The sequence below is a fragment of the Lepisma saccharinum genome, chromosome 5 (assembly GCF_977018435.1).
Source record: "Lepisma saccharinum chromosome 5, izLepSacc3.1, whole genome shotgun sequence".
Lineage (NCBI taxonomy): Eukaryota > Metazoa > Arthropoda > Insecta > Zygentoma > Lepismatidae > Lepisma > Lepisma saccharinum.
The window spans coordinates 75,714,078-75,735,260 of NC_139233.1; the positions used below are offsets into that span (position 1 = coordinate 75,714,078).

Below are 21,183 nucleotides of genomic sequence, written 5' to 3' on the forward strand. Positions count from 1 at the left end.
GGGTTGTGGTGTTGGCATTTCCATAACAGCCTGTTTTTTGAACCCAAATAAGTTCATAGGCATGTTTATTTATTTCAAATCATGCTCTGTAATTGGGCATTGATTCCCATTTTTCAAATCACAATGACCCCATGGTAGAGTATGTATGCCACATGACAAAATACATCTCTTATCATCATGTGGGTCCAGAGCCACTTTTCTTACAATATTTGTAGTCAATAAGTGATCCACACTCTGAATTCTGGATTCTGATGTTCTGATTGTGCTACATGATTTGAGACAATCTACATAATCTTTAAATTCAAGCTCTTGGTCTACAGTTACTCTGCCAATGCCCTTGGCCTTTTTGGCAACAGCACCACTACATGTTTCAAAGCTGTACATCTTGGCCCTTAACCCAGCAAATGCCACAATAACATCACCAAGTGTCTCATCTTTTAACTTGCCAGGCATCTTTTTGTTGTGGGGTTGAATCCTTGTATGTTCACTGCTATCAAAATATTCAAGCAATTCAGGCTGTGACATATCTTGATAAACATCTTCTGTCTGAATATCAAGAATAAAACTATCTGTGTCCATGTACATCAGTTTTACACGATCCTTATAAAAAGGCTTCAACACATTATAATACAATTTTAACATATGTAATTTGGCCAATTCCAATATCACAGCCCCTACATAAATAGGCTTATCAAACTTAATCTTTGTTTTTTCCATGTTGAAGAGTGCCAAATTTTCATCATAAATTCTTCTATAATTGAAATTAGGCTTTGCAATCAATTTTTTGCTCAGGATGGGGTCAGTAATTATTTTAACATCAGTATGTTTTCTGACATTTTCAATGGTTTTGCCATACACAGAATTGACCATCAATTTAAACAAGGCCTTATCAAATTGGCTCATTGCAGATGTTCGAAGCTCTGTGTTTGTATCAATATATGGCTTCAACCATCTTGAGTGCCTGAACCTCAAAACTTTGCCAATTTTGGTCACTTGAACACCATGATGCATCAGGAACTGGAGGTTTTTGTAATATATGACATAGCCCTGTTTTGGCTCCAGAGTCATCATCAATTTCTTCTGTTTAGAGCCAGGTGAGCACTCAACCTCAGGAATTGGGGCAGATCTGAAAATTTGTTGTGTAAATTATCTGGAATTGTCAGATCAACCTCTAAGAAGAGGCCATAGTCACTGTCATCAAAATCCTTAAGATCTTTAATGTTGAAATCTTCAACCCACTCAAGCCCTGCATTTGGCAGTTTATCCATCATAGCATAACCATAGAGGCTATTGGCATCTACATACAGTATATAATTTGATGGCAGTGCTGGATCATAATCAGGAATATATTTGTTATTTGCTCTGGCATATCTCTGAGAGCATTGCACCATGCCTCCTCTTATACATTGCTCCATAAACAGATACATGTCCTGATCTTGGATCAGATCCAATTGCATTTTAGTGTTAAAAAACATTGCAGACCATGCTATGCCTGGAGCACTGTAAAAATACACTGGGTCCAGCTTATAATTTTGCATTGATGATTTTCTAAATGCCTGAAGTATATCAGCTAAGAGAGTGACATCAAGTTTCAAATATGCCATGTGATAATCACCAAATGTCTGGCATTTTAAATTGTTCCACATCAATTGGGCATGGTGATAATCATCATCAGTGATTCCAGATCCTCTGATTTTGCTGTAAAACTCTTGTTGTGGTGGCAGAGAACACTCATCAAATTTAGAAAAATCTGTAACATAATCATATGGATATACACCCTTCCGCCTAATTAATTTCAGGTCCTGATTTGGAAACAAGGCACATGTGATTTTGAATTGATCATCAGATAATTGAGTGGCCAGTGTAGCCAGGCTAGCAGACAGAATTCTGTAGGAATCAAGAAATCTTAAGCGAATAGAAACACCATTAACTTCAATTTTCTTGCTAATAGCTATATATTTCTCATCATTTTCAGCTAAAATATTTAAATTCTGCTTGTCAAACCCCTCGTACCTGATCAAATGATGGAAATCATAATTGGATGCTCCATGGCAAAATATGGGGACAAATTTTGGTCTCTGGATCTTAATATTACAGCTATTACACAGGGCCATTAAGAATTTACCATCTGTATGAGAATGGTGTTTCACCTTGATATTTGTATCTGAAAATTCAGAATTACATACCCGGCATTTTTCTGCATTGTTGAAATCTTCAATCTGTTTCTCTGTTAAAGGCAACATGGGTTTTGATTTTAATAAGACATTAGATGCTATGTCATGGCACTCATTTTCTATTCTATGTGCAAATTCTTTGATGGCGTCTGGTCCCAAGTATAAATCTTTTTTAGTAACAACACCATCCTGTACAACAACATAATAAAAACTGGAATGTTCATGTAATTGATATGATGTAATTGAAGATTCCTCAGGGTCTGGGCTACAGAATGCAAGAGGTTTGAGATTTGATTCAAAATCACAGACTATATATGCTGGGTGTTCCAACGAGGCTTCAAACTTTTTGAATTTGGCATTTTCACTTGGGTTAGGCATAAGCATATGAACAGGTTTATGGTTGCCACAATATTTTAAATGTTCAATTAACTTGTTTTTAGCAATTTCTGCATTCACTTCCCGAACCCCATTCACCATTTTTTGACCATCAAATACAGTTAAACATCTTCGGCACAACTTGAATATTCTATTGGATTTGCCTTGTTGTTTTCTGACTAAAGCTTCGAGACTGTGTATCAGAGTGTAATGATATGTGCCATCCCCTTCAATTAAGAGCAGATCAATCGGAACAGCAGAATCATCATCAAGTGTACTGATTCTGAGAGGTGCTATCAAGCAATTGCCACGACCAGTGGAACAAATAAAAACATTAATAGATAATTGTTTACCATTGATATCCCTGGCCTTTTTTTCAAATTTATCAATATTCTGAACAGACATTGGATATTCTAAGCCCTTCATTGCTTTATTAAAAATATGTTCATGCTGTTTATAATAACTTATTCTCTCAGGATTATCTAAAACTGGAAACAAAGCAGCTAAAATACACCACAAAAAGAATTTCTCATCATTATTTTTTATGTTAACCACGGTTTTTTTGTTTTTAATATTGGCAGGTAATGGCAGATATGTAGAACCTTGTAATGGGCTGAATTCAGAAATATTAATATATAACTTGTGTGGAGATCCGCATAGGCTCCATCCAGACTCTTTTGCTGCAAAATTAAGAGTGTTTAATATTCAATTGATCTATCAAACTGCTTATTATTTTGTCTGAATTTGCATTTGAATATACAGGTACAGTTTCTGTTATGTGGGGCTGTGTAAATTTTGTGCCATCTGGTTTCTTATATTGTGTAAACAATTTGAGATACAGCTTATAAGAGCCATGTTGTGCATTTAGAATTGCCTGCACATCAGGATTTATACTGTTCAAAAAATTCTTAATACCCCATCTTGGCTCTGATTTAAAACAGTGATCCCTTAATTGGCCATTAAAACTGCTATGAATAGGTGGTGCATAGCGTGCTGCTTTGCTGCTCTAGCATTAACAGGTGCTTCATGCTTCCTTTTCAGGCCAGATGTAGATGGTTGTGGGGGCAATGTTGATGACTGTACATAAGAATTACACTTATGCCTTTTGTAATATGCCTTGCTTAATATTTTATTGCATCTTGGACACATTTTTGTGGCCTTTCTGCATTTCTTACGGTCACAATTAAACCGGTGCCTAGCCCAATTAGAACTAGATATATTTTTATTACACTGATTGCAATATTTTTGATTTGGCATTTTTGTTGTTTGTTTATATAAAATTTCTTGCTCCAAAAAAACAGAACTATGGATAATATGCCAAATCAATTATAACAGCAGTTAGTGGCTGAGCTGGTGCTTTTATACCCAACAGCAATAACTAGGCTCGGGTGATCCCCAATATAAAATAATTTTGCTCTATTATGCTGTTGTATAACACACTTTACCAGGATTCAGATCTGGGAGCTATCAGTTATATATCAACTAGCAGTGAATATTCTCAAAATCTCACGTGTGGAGATATTATTTTGCCACATGTATTTCAATCTTACATATTTTATCAGGGCTCAAACCCGAGCCTCTTGTTTACAAGGCAACAATATTAACACTTTGCAATCAGGGGAGGCCTCACATTTTACCAGGATTCAAACCCAGAGCTCTTGTTTACAAGGCAGCAATATTAACACTTTGCCATCAGGGGAGGCTTCACATTTTATCAAAATTCAAATCCAGAGCTCTTGTTTATAAGACAATAAGCCATGGGACTATGTCAACATTTTATTGAGTATCAGAACCCAGGAGCTATGAGCTCTATATCAACTAAATACAGTCAAAATTGGATTTTGAACTGTGCAATGAATATTCTGTAAGTTGCACTAGTGTTTATATTAACAGAATAGAGCTTTTTATAATTGTACCCATGCTTGCATGACAGGGGTATCATGCATCAGCTATCATGCAAAAAGAATTTTCCTTGGAAGAGCATGAAACTTCAATAATGCTGTATAGATTATATCTCTTGCATGCCAGCATATAAAAGCCTCCAAGCATGCATAATTTAATGCCTGGGGTAAATAATTACTTTGCTCAGCAATGCATCAATTTTCCTGACCAGACAGATTAATACATTGCTGAGCAAAGTAATTACTGCCCTGGGCATGAAACTGATTAAAAATTAGAAAGAACATAAAACTTCAATTTGCACGCATGCCTTTGTCCAAATAATCCTATATTGAATTAGATCTGTAAGTTGTAGAGCAAAAGCTCTTATGAGCATTTTTGGCTTAATTTCAACTGTAGCCAAAACAATATCAAGAGGGGCATATTTTTGACAAGCTTATAAACAACAAACTGAGAGATTCAGCCTTTGTACACATGGCGGAATCAATCTGAGGGGGGTTCTTCATTTCTACACTAGAATTCAGAATTCTTGGGGATTAAAAGCATATCACACTTGAAGAATTGGGGTATATGCCCCTCTTGATATTGTTTTGAGTATAGGCAAATCTGTCTGAGGGGGGTTCTTCATTTCTACACTAGTATTCAAAATTCTTGGGATTGAAAGCATATCACACTTGAAGAATTGGGGTATAAGCCCCTCTTGGCATTGTTGTAAGTGTAGGCAAATCGGGCTGTTCAATCAAATAACCTCTTCATTTGTACGCTATAAGTGAGCCAATAATATCATCAATACAACTACTATAAATGTAAATAAAACTAAAAATAACAGTCTGATTAAGGGAGCATATGATCTGCTGAAACGTCACAATGAAAACTGTGTTTTTATGCTTGTAATGACTGTAGACTACAAGAGAAATAATTCTACAATGCAAGCAATGTGTACATACAAGAAAAATTATATTCCAGAATATAGTAGTGGCACATTTTATGAACAGATGGAAAAGTTTTCGGAACCATGGAACTTCCTGTTTGAGGTAAAATGTATAACATAAAACAACATGGGTGATAATTGGTTTTCTTGGGATATCAACATGGGTGATTGTTGTGCTGTTTCTGTGGCATTGGGTTTTTGCTGAATACAGCATTCAGTGTGTGACCAATTCACCTCATGCAAATTAAATTTCAAGTACATACACTCAAGAACCTTCATTTATTCTCAGTAGACCACATGAATATGTTACGTTTAGTTGTTTACAACCAAATAAGAGCCCTTCAGCTTCTATGGTGCTTTCCACAACCATTAAGACTGAAGGGTGGCTGTGTAAACAAGGCTAACTGATAAAGTATCAGGGGGAGGGAAATGGTGACAGAATTAACTTTTGCTAGCCAAGTTAGGATGAAATTTCATTTCACATAGACGATGGTTCACCAAGTAAAATTTTAAGCAAAAAATACAGGCACGACCAGGACTCTATCAGAGCTACCGAAAGAAAGGTTCACCATGTATGTCAACCTCATCTGTGATAAATGTCAGCACCTTAATTGTAAAGTACATTTCCTTCCTTTTGATGCACATAACAATCACCACCAGAGATCTTTCAGAAAAGCCATTCACGAATGTCTCGCTTCTCATGCCAGCAGCACAAAGACATCAAAGCAGATTTTCATCCGCACCCATAGGATGTCAGCCAAAGGGTTGCAGGAAGCTTTGAAATATATTTTGCTTGTGAATTATTGTATGTTTGGAAAGAAATTGAGAACACTTTCAAGCACAAATAGAAACATTTCTTATAATTCAAAGGAACAGTCCACATAATTTGTCCTTTCAAGTTCCAACAAATGAATGAAGGTAGCTTTGTTACAGAAACCACTGTCACCAGAAAATAAGAAGAAATGTACTTTTAACCACTGTACCCCTTCGAGAGTTATCCTTTTTAATCAACCAATTTTGAAGCTTTACGAAATATATAATTGATTATTGCATGCAGAAAACACAAATAACAGATATTTGAACCCAAATTATGGCCAGCACAAGTAGAAACCTGCCATCTCTGAATACTTTTGCTGCTTTTTATTAGTAAAAAATGCTTGTATGCACACTAAAGTAATGAAAAACATGGAACTTTCTATAAGCTCCAAACCTAAGGCCCCCAACATAGTTGTGGAATGTCTTGTTGGGTGCTATATTCACTGCCGGGAAGTATTTGGGCTGTGCTCCTTCACAGTAAAGTAACACGTTAAGGTATCAAATGTACTTTACTTCACAAAAACATGTTTCAGAGAGCTAAAAACAACTGAAAATGTTCACAGCAAAACATTTCACAGGTACAGAGGGTTAATGGTACCAAACATACTTCAAATGAAGGATGAAAATACCCAAGCAAAATTTCTAATTTAGCAAACACTTTTATTGTACGTAATAAACTAAGTAGAAAAGAATTTTTTTTAAAAAATTTGCTGTTTTAGTTATGCACGTTTCTGCACTTTAGTTTATTTTTGTGGGTAGACAGGTATCAATTGTATTTATTTTATTTTGTTTCAATGAATGTGATGGTCACATAAAAAATCTTATGTATTAATAGCACTGTTGAAAAATTGATTGAATGGTTGCAGCAACAAACTTAATTTTAAAACCAGTTTTCATTTTTAAAACATCATCAGCTAAAGTGAACATGTTAACAGCTCAAGAACATTCTTGTGATAAACAAAGCAACTGAATAAATTCACATCATTCCACTTGAAATCCCAGAACAAAACTGGAGCACATGCTGCATTAAGTAGATGCTCTAATTTTCTACACTACCGAAAACTATGTAAACTCACATGTATAACAGCCAGTCTCAGTGGCGGAGTGGTTAGCACAGCAAGCTACAATGCTAGGGTTGTCGGGTTTGAATCCCAGTCAAGGCATTGGTGCTCTTTTTTGAAAGTCCCTTCATCAATTTAATCTCATTACCATTCATCCTCACCTTTGCAATTAGCCAAAAGTGACAGAAAAGCGAAGTAATATAAACCAAACCAATCAATCACATATATAACGAAAACGAGCACTATACTTATTAATGGTAGTGTCACAGCACCCTTGCTGACAAGACAATATCTATGCATGTTTGATTTGGAATGCCTGGTCTTTTAGTACAGTACACATTTCAACATCCCCCAGAATCCTACATATGAACATTTTCTTCTCTGTAAATTTGTGTTTGTACCTGAAAGTAATAGGGATAGTCTAGTTTCAACTTCATGAGATCATTGTCTTTAGTTCAGCAAGATGATTTCACAGAGCAAATCTCATTCACAGTAAAGTTTCTCAAACTATGGGCACTTTATTCCATATACTCCCTTCCCACAGCATCAGCAAATACTATTAACCATTCCATCTAGTATTGCGCCCATGCAAGGACAATTTTTGTTTAGGAATAACAGACATGTAGACATTAGTAGTAAGACCTTTGACTGTGTTCATACTCTCTCATGGGTTATACCATAGTTACAAACTTCAGGAGAAAGGAAGAACTTGGTCTCAGTAGCTTAAAAAAATAGCGAAACAGATGGTGAAACTACCAGTTGTTTGATACAGTGTTCATCCCTGATTTGTACTGAAATCACTTTGAACTTCCTGCTTGACCACAAAATATAACTACATTTATTTTCCAACTCTGAGCACAAATACAGGTAGTTTGAGTGCAACCTGGCATATTAAAGCAATTTTGATCACTAAATTTTGGCCAGGTGCCTAAATTGAATAACATAATTTTGAAGAAATACATCTCACTGGTCTTTTGTAGGTTTCGGAATGTTTACAAGAGACTGATATTTCATCGGTGATTTCGGTATCACTTATCATGTCCAACCTTCTTTTCTTCTGCACGGAAGCAACGAAGTCCATGATACTTATTGAAATGGTTAGTAGTGTTTATATATGAGGAAGCAGCCATGCATTTTCTTTTTCAATGCATGATAAATTATCCCTTTTTTGTACACCAGGTTCAAGCATGAAGATGATTGCAGCAAGATGAGACCTCTCCAATACCAGCCATACACAAACACAAGCCATATGTTACTTCCCCATCCTCTTTCAGTTGGAGTTCTGGGAATGCTTAATCTGAAACGCTGAAAGAAAAATGAAACGAATTAGAATGAAAAATATATACATAACTATCTGAAGTAATACACTAGCCAACATAGTAATGAATCAGATTGTGTAATGAAATTTGCAAGTTGTACAGAAAGATAAGAAATACATTTAGAATACTGAAAGTAAATTTAGAGAAACTGGTAACAGTTTAGTATATCGGAGACACATTTCTTCAATTTTACAGAAGAAACTACTTACGGAAATGAGTTTTTCCAAGGTTTACAATGTTCGTCAAGGTATTTTCTTTCATCGTGGAATATATTTGAGCAAGAAATCATGTATTTTTTAAGAGAAATATATCACCGATGCACAATTGCCATTGCTTTCATTTGCTTGCCCTACGACAACCGGATGCTGCATACGTTTGATAACGTAAGCCCCTGTCAGTGTTTCCAATCCCTTTTTTTAAAATATGCTTGCCTAACCTAACCAAACCTAACCTTATAGGAAATGGTTCGTGGGGCTATCCGTCAGCTACCCGTGCATAATGTACAATTTGCACAAGTGACAAACATGACAGTAGGTATTTTTGGTGAAGAAGGTTGGAAACACTGTATACCCACTACGATAGTCAACCTCAGCCCGCCATATTGTGTGTTACGAAAGCGAAGAAATGAATCAAAAGAAGTACTCTGTATGTGAAAATATTTTTTTTTATTTTCGTGTAAAAAGCATAATGGCACCTTGAACTATGTTCCGCAATACACAATTGGTAAGTACGAACCATTCCAAAACAAAATATTCGATTTAAATGTGTCTCCGATATACTAAACTCTTACCGACAAACTAATTTGTACATTTTAAATATGAAGAATGCATTAATTCATGAGGAATTGTTGTGAAAAGTAGCTTGTGCAGGCTACTCTGCCACAAATCACTGATGTATGAAAAATGTTCTATATTTGTGTAGCACATCAAGGAACATGTGGAAATGTTAAAGTATCCAAACCCACTTAAAATGTAAAATTAGTAATACTGTATGTGTATGCACATAGGAGTATAATTATAACGCTAAGGGCACCAACCCTAACCTACTGATGTAAGCCTACAGAAACATGTTGAAAAATCGATCTGCACATAAAAACGAGTTAAATAATAATGAAACATGTTCAACATGTGCTTATAGTGATGTACGGAATTCGATTCAAGTAGAAAATAATGTGCATCATTATAACAATGGAATTGGAAAATTGGAAAAACACAGTAACAATAATGAAAATCATTCTTAAATAGAGGTGGAGATTCAAAGTACGTAATACAAGCTTTCACAGTAGAATAACAAAATTATGCTAAAAATGAAGAAAAGTGGCTTAAAATAGAAAAGAAGCAAAATGCAGACACACATAAGCACAAGTTGTATTTTTTTGTGGTTACTTTCTGCTTGGAGTATTTTGGTGTCGAGCAAAAATAGAAATGAGGTCTGTGAGTAACACAACATCCAGATCTGATTAACTTTTGTGTACCAAACTAAACTTTTTCACCACTAGGCACCGTTTTATTAGATTGTGCGTCTTCGCACAATTTTTCATGTTCGCAACAATTTAAATTAGATTAGATCGAAGACATCCTTGCTTATGAATGGTGCATACGGTTTTAATAAACTCATAACTGTGATTTCCATTCAACAAATACAATAATTATTTTTATATTAAAAATAGAATGGATACTTGCCTTTACGCAGCAACAGAACTTCACTTATTCTTCATATCTTTGTCAACCGTGGAAGAGTTTTACTGCTATTTCCAGATGGCACAGCACGGTCATTAATTGTATGCGATGTCACCCGCATTTTACACTTAACACATCCGTGCATTAAGATCATACGTGAAAAAGAGTATCGATACATCTCATTCTGTATTTCATTGCAGACGAAACAAAATTGTCCGCGATCAGCTGTGCATGACCGAGATGGAAAAAGTCGCAACGCCATTGGCTGATGGTACAGTAGCCTCTCTTGCCAGCCAACATTTCACTCGCATGCAACTCGAGACCCCGAATCCGTTAGCTGCTCAACTCGTTTAGTTTCAATAATTCGCTTTTCGGCTGGCGACCGACTTGGCTACCGAACGAGAAAACTCACTCGTGAGATAGGTGTTGACTTTCAATAATAAGCTCCCGGGTTCGAATCCCGGCTGGGCATGGATGTTTGTGAGTATCAATTCATCAATTTCATCATGCCATCACTCATCCTCATCTTCTCAAGTTAGCCAAAATTGGCACAAAAGGCGAAATAAAATAAAGCAAATCAATCAATCAATGGTGGGTGCATCAACCAACTCAAGGTGAATAAAGTACAGCATTTTTTTATTATTATTATTTCAAAGTGTTTCTCTGGTGCAAGAACAATGCAGAGAGTTCTTATGCCATTTCAGGTATTGACGACAGAACGGGACTCATTGGTGACGTGTTCCTCAAGACATTCTTCAACCCTGAAGATGTGGGAGACTTCCAGAAGATGGTACCTGGATTGATAGATGTGAGTAATCCCATATCATGCTAAGTGTTCGTGCATTCGTTTCTGATAACTTCTTTTTTCCTTCTTATGCTTCAGTGTGACTTGTTTTGCACTGTAGAAAGTACAGAATCAAAGAAACATGATCAACACATTGGATTCCACGGTTAAAGGCAGTGACGTCAAAACACAAGCCATTTTTCTTCTTGAATTTATGGTTAAAGTCTAAGAATTTCTATTTAGAAATGGCTCTAAAGAGACACTCTCAAGACGAACTGTCGACCAATCCGGCGTATGCTACTGAAACCGATCGAAGCATCGAGCAACAGAATACAATTTATATGTATTCTGTGGTGAAGAGAAAGCAATGGGAAAGTGTAAAATGTGGAGCGGTGGAACATAAAGAATAATGCACATTTCTACTGCAGTGAGTTATGTGAATCAATTATAACAACCGTAAACTACAATGTCTCCGCGTTGATTTTAAATTGTAGTTTAGGTCATAAACAGAATGAACCAGTGTTGAATCTGGTTCCGGGTGAGATATTAAACTTCCCGGGGGGAAGCCTTGGACACCAAATTATAATACGAATAAAATAATATTATTAAATTAACCCTTACCTCTGATATGTAATTAAAATAAGTGCAAATTTCGATAAGTCTGCAGAAGCACGTCACCACCATTCTACAGCAAATTGTTGTCTGACTAACAGTTAAAATAGCTGCAAGAATTTGGAATTCGTTACAATAGAAGCTTACATTTTACCAGCCCTGCCTCTCCGTGTCCAATGTAGAGTTTCAATGAGATATTTAAATTCAATGATAATTTAAATTCGTTCATAATTTTGACTTTTAATTATAAAGAAGGCTGAATCAGTGCTATTTATTACGCAAACGTCAGAAAAAGTACGTTTTATGTTAAATTAAAGTGAATGGAAGAATTTCAAAGTGAACATGGTTGCCACATTTCTTAGCTATTGTACGAACGCTCTACCAAGTTATTGAAATTTTAGGAGGAACTTTTCCATTTCCGGAGGGGATTTTCCCCCAGGCCACTCCCTGAATTCATCACTGGAACTACAACCAACTACTATATATATACATTCCGGAATGATATTTAATTAAATTATTTTAGGTCATTATCATCACACCATTTCTCTGGTATCTCCCATTACATTTAGACAGAGAAAATTCCTTACACTTCTTTCGAGTTTTTTGATACGTATCCATCCTCCTTTGGAAAAAAAATTATTATCTTTGTTACACCTAATCTATTTACACTTTCTCTTGGCGTGCAACTGCACACTACCACCATTCTGTAAAATGTAAACCATTGTCGATTTTTTTTATCGTGTACTAATAAAATTCCAGACCTCTCGATTTCCAATAAGATCGCTTTTCAACGGAATTCAATTGAGGATTCCTTTGGTTCATGAACGTTCTGTTTCAATGACAATTGAATCGTGTACGGAAGGATTAATGTATCCATTGAAATGTTAAGTTTTCATAATTTTCCCCTTCAAACTTATTAATGGTAAAATATATTCTTCTAACCTGCTGTCGAATTAAAATTTTTACGTACTGTATGTTACTGTATGTTAAGGCCCAGAATAACTCTTTCAAATCCACCTCGGAAGAACCAAAATGGCCGAAGCTGAACCCATGAGGAGAATGTGCAATTTATTTAACTCATTTTCTAAGAATAACCCAAGCATAGACTTATTAGCTTTACCTATGTAAATGTAATTGTAACTTTAGATCTAATCTTTGAATTTTTATATATTTTGTTCTGTTCATAGAATTTCAGTTTTCAATTAGCTTGTAAGGTTATATCCCACAATTTAGTTCCATTATTATTGTATTGCCTCTGACTTCTTTGTATCTATAATCTAATAATTCAATTCTTTGCACAATTCTTATTTAATGCAAATTGTATATTACGTCATTCATATTTCTTGTGAACTATCTTTATTATGATCTTGGTAATGTAATGGAGGCATCCAATATTGAATACTGTAATTGGGCATGCGCCTCTTGTGTTTCAGTTAAAGAAATAAATAAATATAGAGTTAGGTAATTGATTCTATTTACAGATTCACTGGGCCGAATTGCCCAGAATCTATAACCAAAAAATGATCAGAAGAATTCAATATATATTGGCAGTGCTCGAAATGAGGGAAGGATTCCTCAATTTGGAAGAACTTGAATTTGGAAGAACTTGAGCAAAATCCCCCCCCCCCTCATCTGTCATTTCAATGTCCGTCTTCATTCATCTTAACGCTTCATTTCTCTCTTGATGTATTAAAAATGGATCGTGTAAGATGTTTCAATCAACGTCAACCAAGAAAACAACAATTACTTGCACAAAAAGTTTGTTCTAAATTCAATTTTTGCACAGATAGGCTAATCGGGGCTGGACCTGCAGTTTAATGTGGGATCGAACCGCAATGTGCCTCCACCGGAAGTCGATCCAAGGATATCTTGATTTCAAGGTGACGGCGTTACAACTTCACCATCGGGGAGGCCTGCACGACAAAGTTGTATCAATTGATACATTTGAAGGTCATAATTTAAATATAGTGCATTTTATGTTCTGTGTTCAAAGTAACATTCTGGAAAGCGAATTCATAATGGATTAAAGGAGATAATTATAAGTCATACTCAGAAGATTTATCTTTATTCAGTTCCCGCCACTCAATGTTCTGTCGTCTGCTGGAAGACCTTGCCAGCGATCGATCACGTGAGTGCTTCCACCCGGTGACAGGAGCACTGGAGTCAGTATGGACCACATTAGTGGTGACGTCAGCTGCAGACAACTGAGCAAGATTGAGTCCAAACAAACCCGTCACGTGGTTTCTCCCTATGCGATAACATTGAAAAATCCATTGCAAAGGCAACTTTTAAAATGGTGACAGCAGTCGTGAAACATATTTGTGATGTGTGTCATACACGTAAAGGTGAGATTTCAGAGAATACGTCAATATATTACACATACCTTACACGCATTTTAAAAGAAAATCGTCTCATTCTGATTCCCAAGTTCATCTGCGGCGACTCTGCCGTGGTGTTTGATGGGAGTCCTGCAGTCTCACGCAGCGGCTCCCCCTATTGGCTGCGGATCCGGATCGGCTAGAAGCATTCGCTTTGGATGTTCGATACGAATCACAATTTTGTTTCATGACTGCTGCCACAATTTTAAAAGTTGCCCTATGAGATGGATTTTCCAATGCTATCGCATAGGGAAAGCCTCGTGATGGTTTGTTTGGATTCAATCTTTCTTAGTGGCGTCACACTAAATATGGTACCAACCAAAACTCTGCTTTTCCTTCGCGAGGGAAAGGACCTAAACGCAGAGGGCAGTTAGACGGCGAACCGAAAAGAATTACCCTGTAAGAGCTTGAATAACTAATTAATATTATTTGCGTGCAACAAAACGGTCAGACAACATGTCTGCGTTTGGCAAAAACAGTCCGCAGGTAACATGCTGCTGAGTTGCAGGAACTCTTTGAAGATAAATCTGCTGTCGTACAACACCTACTAATTCTTACTTGTTTGTAAAGGTCAGCGGCCCTTCTCCAGCTGATATCTCTTCTCTTTCTACAGCTCATGGGTGCGACAATGCTGAAGGCCCCAACATATACGGTGTTACGGGCGAACAGCTTATATGAGGAGAGTTACTGGTACGCGTTCTATTACGAAGGAAAATACACGGAGTTTGGGTACGGGGCACCCACCAGCCGGTATCCCTTCAGTGGAGGTAAGTTTATATCAAGTTTTACCTTTCCGTTGCTTCTTTCTTTGACGCCGCCTAACTCTCACTCGCCTCGGAATGCTCTCCCTCGGAAATCTGTAGAGCAGGGCCGCGCATAGCGGTAGAGACGGGGAGAAAGCGAGTGGCCGGAGCAATGCCATCTGTGTTGCCACAAAGAGCTGGTGTCCGCAGCCGTTTTCCCCTCCATTCAAGCACTTCCCCTCTTACGCGTTCATTGGTGGAGCCTTCTAGAGTCCTATACTTCCACAGAGGACTTGTTTTCGTTCGATTGCTCCAGAGATTCCCGGGACAAAGTGTAGAGTTTAGGAGCTGTATCTTTGCGGGTGAACCGCTACAAACACCTGCTGCTCAGTATCAAGGGAAGGAGCTACAGACTGCCGTATCCAATGTTCGTCATTATGTTCGTACCGTAACGTAACCCACAGGTACGCCACTCGCTTAGCATTAACTCCACTGAGAGGTGCATAGGGATACTAAACCTGACTTAGAGAAATGACACGAGAGATTACATTTTGTCAATACCTTCTGATTGAGAATGGCAGACTTCATGAGAGTAAGGTAGAGCTTACCTAGTCCCGGTACGAAGATGCAGAGTCTCCCGTAACCATCTATCGATCTCCTTCTCTCTCCAATTCCTCCGTCTCTCTTACACCCCTTCGTTTTATTCCCCTCTATCTTCATACGTCTCAGTCACGGAAGCCATCGGACCTTTACCTAGCAAATGACTGAGTCATCATCTACCAGATTGCAAGTTTTCATATGTGATCTTACAGATCCTCTACGGTACGTTGTAAGAGCCCAACCACTCAAACGACGAGTAAGTGGCAACTACGGAAATGCATATCTCTCTCTCTCTCTCTCTCTCTCTCTCTCTCTCTCTCTCTCTCTCTCTCTCTCTCTCTCTCTCTCTCTCTACATATATATATATATATATATATATCCGTCTATCATCTATCTATCTCGTCTTCTCTCCCTTTCTCTCTGTGCGGACTAGACAAGGTCACCCGCAAGTATACAGCTCGTCAACTCTAACATTTCACATATGCATTTTGGATGCAGAATCAAACTTTGTCAAAATGATCCGTACGTGCACAGTAATGCATTTATATGCTTGTGACATATATAGCAAAGTTTTAAGAAAGAAACTATGTATCGGAGTAGAGTGTAAGAAGGTAGTGGCTCATATAAAACCCGCACGGTCAGTCGTCATGCATGCACGAAGCACGTTTGCTGACAACAGCCAGCAGAAGACAAACCAATTGGTGGCGGGAACTTACCAGAATAAACTTTCTGGCCTATAAAGCGTGGATGTGTCACTGTGCTTGTCTCATCGTGCATTTCATTATAGAGCGAAATGTCTCCACCCAGCTTTCCCTTTTCCCGTTCAGCTCGGGCCATAAGGAAGCATGCTCCACTCTGCTCCTCCCCTCCACGCGGGAGTACGGTGCACAGGAGTCGCGAGTCTGGGCAGGTTTTCTTGCTTGTGGTTCCACTATAGTTCATCATTCGTCGACCTCCGTGGTTATCATAGCGCGCTACGACGCCAGGGGTCTCGGGTTCGAATCCCGGCCTGGGCATGGGTGTTTGTGAGTGTCCCTTCATCAATTTCATTGTATCATCACTCATCCTCATCTTCGCGATTAGCCAACAGTGGCAGAAAATCGAAGTAAAGTAATCCAAATCAATCAATTAGTTCATCATGCATCCTTATTGTCAGGATTAACGCAGTGACTAAGAAAGCGACATAAAATAACCTTAATGGGGATAAAAAATATTTCGCTGTTATGTTTCACTTAGTGAATATTTTATGAATTCCAAACTGTTTCCAGGTGTCGCCCACTCTGATGAAAATCTCTACTTGTTCGCCGACAACAGAACGAACTTCCAAAATGATCCAGAAGCAGCCAAGGTGTCGGAGAATATGATCACACTGTGGACGAATTTTGCCAAATATGGGTAAGAAACACTCTTAGTCGAAGGAGTAGGCCTATGTTACAACGATGAGAGCAGATAAGGTAGTTACGCGTATTCAAAAATATCAGAGTTCATCCGATAGGGTGTTTGACTGCCACGTTGGAGATCCAGATTCGAATCTTAAGTGTTTGGTTGTAGAGAACACACAGTCTCTCTCCTAGAGACAATGCCGGGATATTAAGACGTTGTGCTGAGCATCATCTCCAGTATCGTTGAGATCGAGAAAGTCTGCACACTCCCTTGTTGACTTCATGGAATGGTGAAATGCACTGAAGAAAGTTCCGATCTGGAAGAGGAAAGGTGATAAAGTCTCTATGTCTGTCCGTGTCAATTAGCGTTATCGCAAAAACTACAAGTGCTATAAAAACAAACTATGGTGGACTGATAGCCATAGCAAGTTGATGTGCAATGTTAATCGTATATTATCCATTGTCTAGTGCTTTTTAACTTCATATACTCTAACACTATGCTTCTGGAGAGAACCTCTCTCGTCTTCAGGTGAGCATCCTGTAGAGAAAAGAATAGATGAACACAAGCAGCACACACGCAAAAGAGAAACTGATAGATCGAAAATAGCCGAACATGCATGGAAAGAATCACATAAAATTGGTTAGCGCACCGGATTTGTGGTAAAATCCACGTCTGTCGTAGATTCAATCCCCATCACCGACAAAAATAAATTTGTTCACCTGAAGTCGAGAAGAGAGTTGCTCTCTCGAAATGTGGTGTTAGAATAAGTATAGTTAAAAAAAAACACTAGATGGTGAATAATGTTCAATTAACATTACATGCTAATGTAGAACCATTGTCACTAACATTCGGTCACAGTGGCGTCGCGTGGAGTAAATCGTTCGGTGTTCAGAGCCAGCCCAGACCGAGGTGAGCTACAAGCACATAGAAAATCAATTGTTGATCACAATCACAGAGAAGAAAACGGTAAATGTGAGTGACACTGATCAATTGAGAATGCAAAAAGGTTGACAAATTGTATACCGTCAAACGGGGGAACTTCGTCATGAGATGTCTGTAGGAGTCACATGCTGGTGAAACAAAGGGAGTGTGAAGCCACACACGTGCAGTTGTGGAGCGGACATCAAGGGAGGAAGTGTGTTGTGTGCAAGTGCATTGCACTTTGTAAGATTTCAATGTTTAAAAACCAATAAAAAATTAAAATGAAATAAGAATATGAGACACACAAACGTCACTACTTTAACAAGAGGATATATTTTGCAATTCATACCATTTTGTGTGACGATCTTACCTCTTCATGGGGGTAATTTTGACCTGTTAGGAACGTAAGCAGACATGACGAAGTTACCCCAATTTCTGGGGTAACTTCGTCACGAAAATGCTGACGTATTTGCCCCCCTAATATTTTGGAATTTCTTTGGTATTCCTTCAGTACATTTGTAAAGGACAAAGTGTTCCTCGCGTATAATTTTCGTGTTGTCACTCGCCACGGATTTTGCAGGGCAAATTAGAATATGCCAAAATCTGTACGAAGTTACTACAAGTTGACGGTAGTGGCTACAATGTTTTATGAAGAATACGAACCTCGGACTTTGTATTGTCCTAGCCACTTATTGAAATGACTTACTTCTCTCATTTAATTTAGTGCTGGAAATTAATTTCCCTGTTCCTAACCCCGCCACAATTCCCACTAACCATGATACCGACGAATATATATATATATATATATATATATATATATTAGGGCTACCATACGTCCTGGTTTTCCCGGACATGTCCTCTTTTCGGACTCTGAAATTTGCGTCCGGGCAAGTTTTTACTTTCTGTTAAAATGTCCGGGTTTTTACTTTTATCCAATCATCATAGGTCAGAGATCACGAAGTTCCAAATTTTCGAATCATTAACCTTTTGCCGCCCAAGGCCTTTTTCACATGTAAGCCTCTATTGCCCGAGCCGATTTTGAGCAAAATGCAGAGTTTCAATTAAATGAGTGTAGATCGGAGGCTAATTGCCCTAGAGAGATGAGTGATATACCGTTGTACGGGGAATGAACCAGAGATTCAAACTATATGAAATTTTTGCAAATTCGGCTTATATGTGGCGGGGGGAGGGGCTAACTCTCAAAATTCCAAAATTTCGGAAAAAAAAATTGGTTCCCCCACCCTCCCCCCAAGAAAAAAGTACATGACATTGTCGACATGCACATGGAAATGATCGCTGACATGGAAGGAACACAAAAATATTTGCATTATTATCATATGACCAATGTAACTTGAGTTGTACCTCCAAAACGAATGGTCGGCACGCCACTGATTCAAGCTTCAAAATGCAGCGGTACCTTGAAATGACTATAGCTCAGAAACTAAATGCCCTGGAGATATGAAAGATATACCGTTGTACGCAGAATGAATCACAGATTTAGACGATATATAATTTATGCACATTCGGCGTACATATGGAGGGGGAAGGGGGGAAATCCCCTCAAAAATACTTTTCTTTAAAAAATGGTGTTCCCCCCCCCCCCGACCCGAAAAAATGTCAAAATGCACAAAATGCAAAATTTATGCAAATTTGGTGTATATATGGAGGAGGAAGGGAGAAAACCCCCAAAAATTATTTTAAAAAATTGTCACTTCACCCAAAAAATGTCCTCGCACTTGGGCACAAAACGACACCTACGCACAACATTCACGGACGAAAAGCTAGAACGTAGTAAAAAATGAGCGCCAATTCTTGCAGCTGCTTGAAATTCTATTTTTAGACAATGCTGGGTAACCCCTGTTGCCACTTGTGGACACTTGTGCTAAAAAAAAACAAAGGTTTCCTTCAGCGCGCTTCGAAATTCCATTCTCACAACGCACATTCAACAACCAGTCTTCCCCCTCCCCCCCTGCTTGCGCCCTCCCGGAAAACTTTCATTTTGACATCGGATACTGATAAACAAGCTTCCTTCGAGTGCACTTAGCAGGAGGGAGTGAAAAGCATTGCTTTAGAACAACAAAGCCGGTCTTCCTTTGTCGGCAAAAAATTGACCTTGAAAAGAGACGCAAAAGAGAAGTCCCTTTTCCTGCCTTTCCCCCTCCATTTTCATGAAGACAAAAAAATGCAAAAAAACATTTCTGTTAAATACATGTGTTAGGAACAATATAAAAAAATAAAATCGAAATTCTAGCCAAAAATAGAAAGTTATAACGTAAAAACTACGACCTTGACACAGCGTCTCGATCGAGACGCTTGGTTCCGTGAGGGTTACTTTTGGGTATCTCGTTCGAGACGCTTGGGCGGCAAAAGGTTAAACGTCTGATGTTGGCAGTACTGGACGATGCGCTAAGCGTTAGTCGTTTGTTGTTACAGTTTCAAGTTCCGGTCGATGTGATTTCCGCGTCATTCGTTTGTTCGTGTTTGTTTCGAAGTGAAGTTAGAGTTTGCGAACACAGTGTAAGCTACTAATATGCCTAAAAGAAAGTGCAAGTTTACTTATGAGTTACAAGAAAAGTATTCATGTCTTAGACGTGGTAGAGACGATTCTGAAGGCGAGTGTATGGTTTGTAAACCCGCTACACATGTGTCTGTGGCTTTCGAAGAAAATGTCCTCTTTTTAGCATTTCAAAATATGGTAGCCCTTATTATAATATATATACAATTTCAGTAGCTATTTGTAATTTCACAGCAGCTATCTTATATTTCATTGGTAAGTCTCTGGCAATGCTCAAACTTCATGATGCAAATTGCAACTCGCCAAACTTAAAATTAGTGTTTTAAAGTTTACTTGTAGGAGTTTATAACAATTATAATTTCTATTCAATAGAAATAAATGGGTAAATGATCCATCCATACTCGTATACATGTGTACCAAGATAAATATTATTATCTACTAACAGTGTCTTAGTTTTCCTTTTGACTCGTCTACATTATCTATAGGCTTAAGCAACAAATTTTAAATTTCGATGTTAGTGTAAATCTGCTCATTTTGGTGATATAGTGTTTGAAAACATAAAACCTACTGCATGCAAGGATTTGGGTGCGCGTCAAATATTTGCAGTGGAGTTGCTGAGGAAGTTCGCGGCCTTAATTTTAGGCGAATTTCTTTGGAAAAGAAAGATATTAGGCTAAAACATCGAAGATCTTACGAAAAGACAAGCAAAATACTTGGGAATAAAAAAAAATAGTACCTCCGCTGCAACTGCTCTCTGTACGCCACTATCCGCACGTTCACCCGACATTTAAGAGTTGCTGCCAACTGTTGACAGTTCATTCGGAAGGTTCACGTGCATCGATTTCCCCTTGGTTTATCTCGGCTTCCTCCGTGGAGCTAGAACACAAAGAATACAGCAGAGGGAGTTCGCACGCCAGATGTCCGCCGGGTTCTCGCTGCCTTATCTGGTGAGCTTTTCTTGTCAACAGTCGGAGGAAATTTGAAACATTGTGA

At 38.0% G+C, this 21,183-nt stretch overlaps 1 protein-coding gene across 1 annotated transcript in view; it reads left to right on the forward strand.

Moving 5' to 3' along the window:
* The window catches only part of LOC145988399 (juvenile hormone esterase-like), a 145,444-nt gene that overhangs the window by 110,194 nt on the left and 14,067 nt on the right, over positions 1 to 21,183 (forward strand). The window contains exons 8-10 of the mRNA XM_083123282.1: positions 10,959 to 11,062; positions 14,642 to 14,795; positions 16,640 to 16,766. Coding sequence (XP_082979408.1) covers positions 10,959 to 11,062; positions 14,642 to 14,795; positions 16,640 to 16,766 — 385 coding nt within the window. The remainder of the gene's footprint in view (positions 1 to 10,958; positions 11,063 to 14,641; positions 14,796 to 16,639; positions 16,767 to 21,183) is intronic.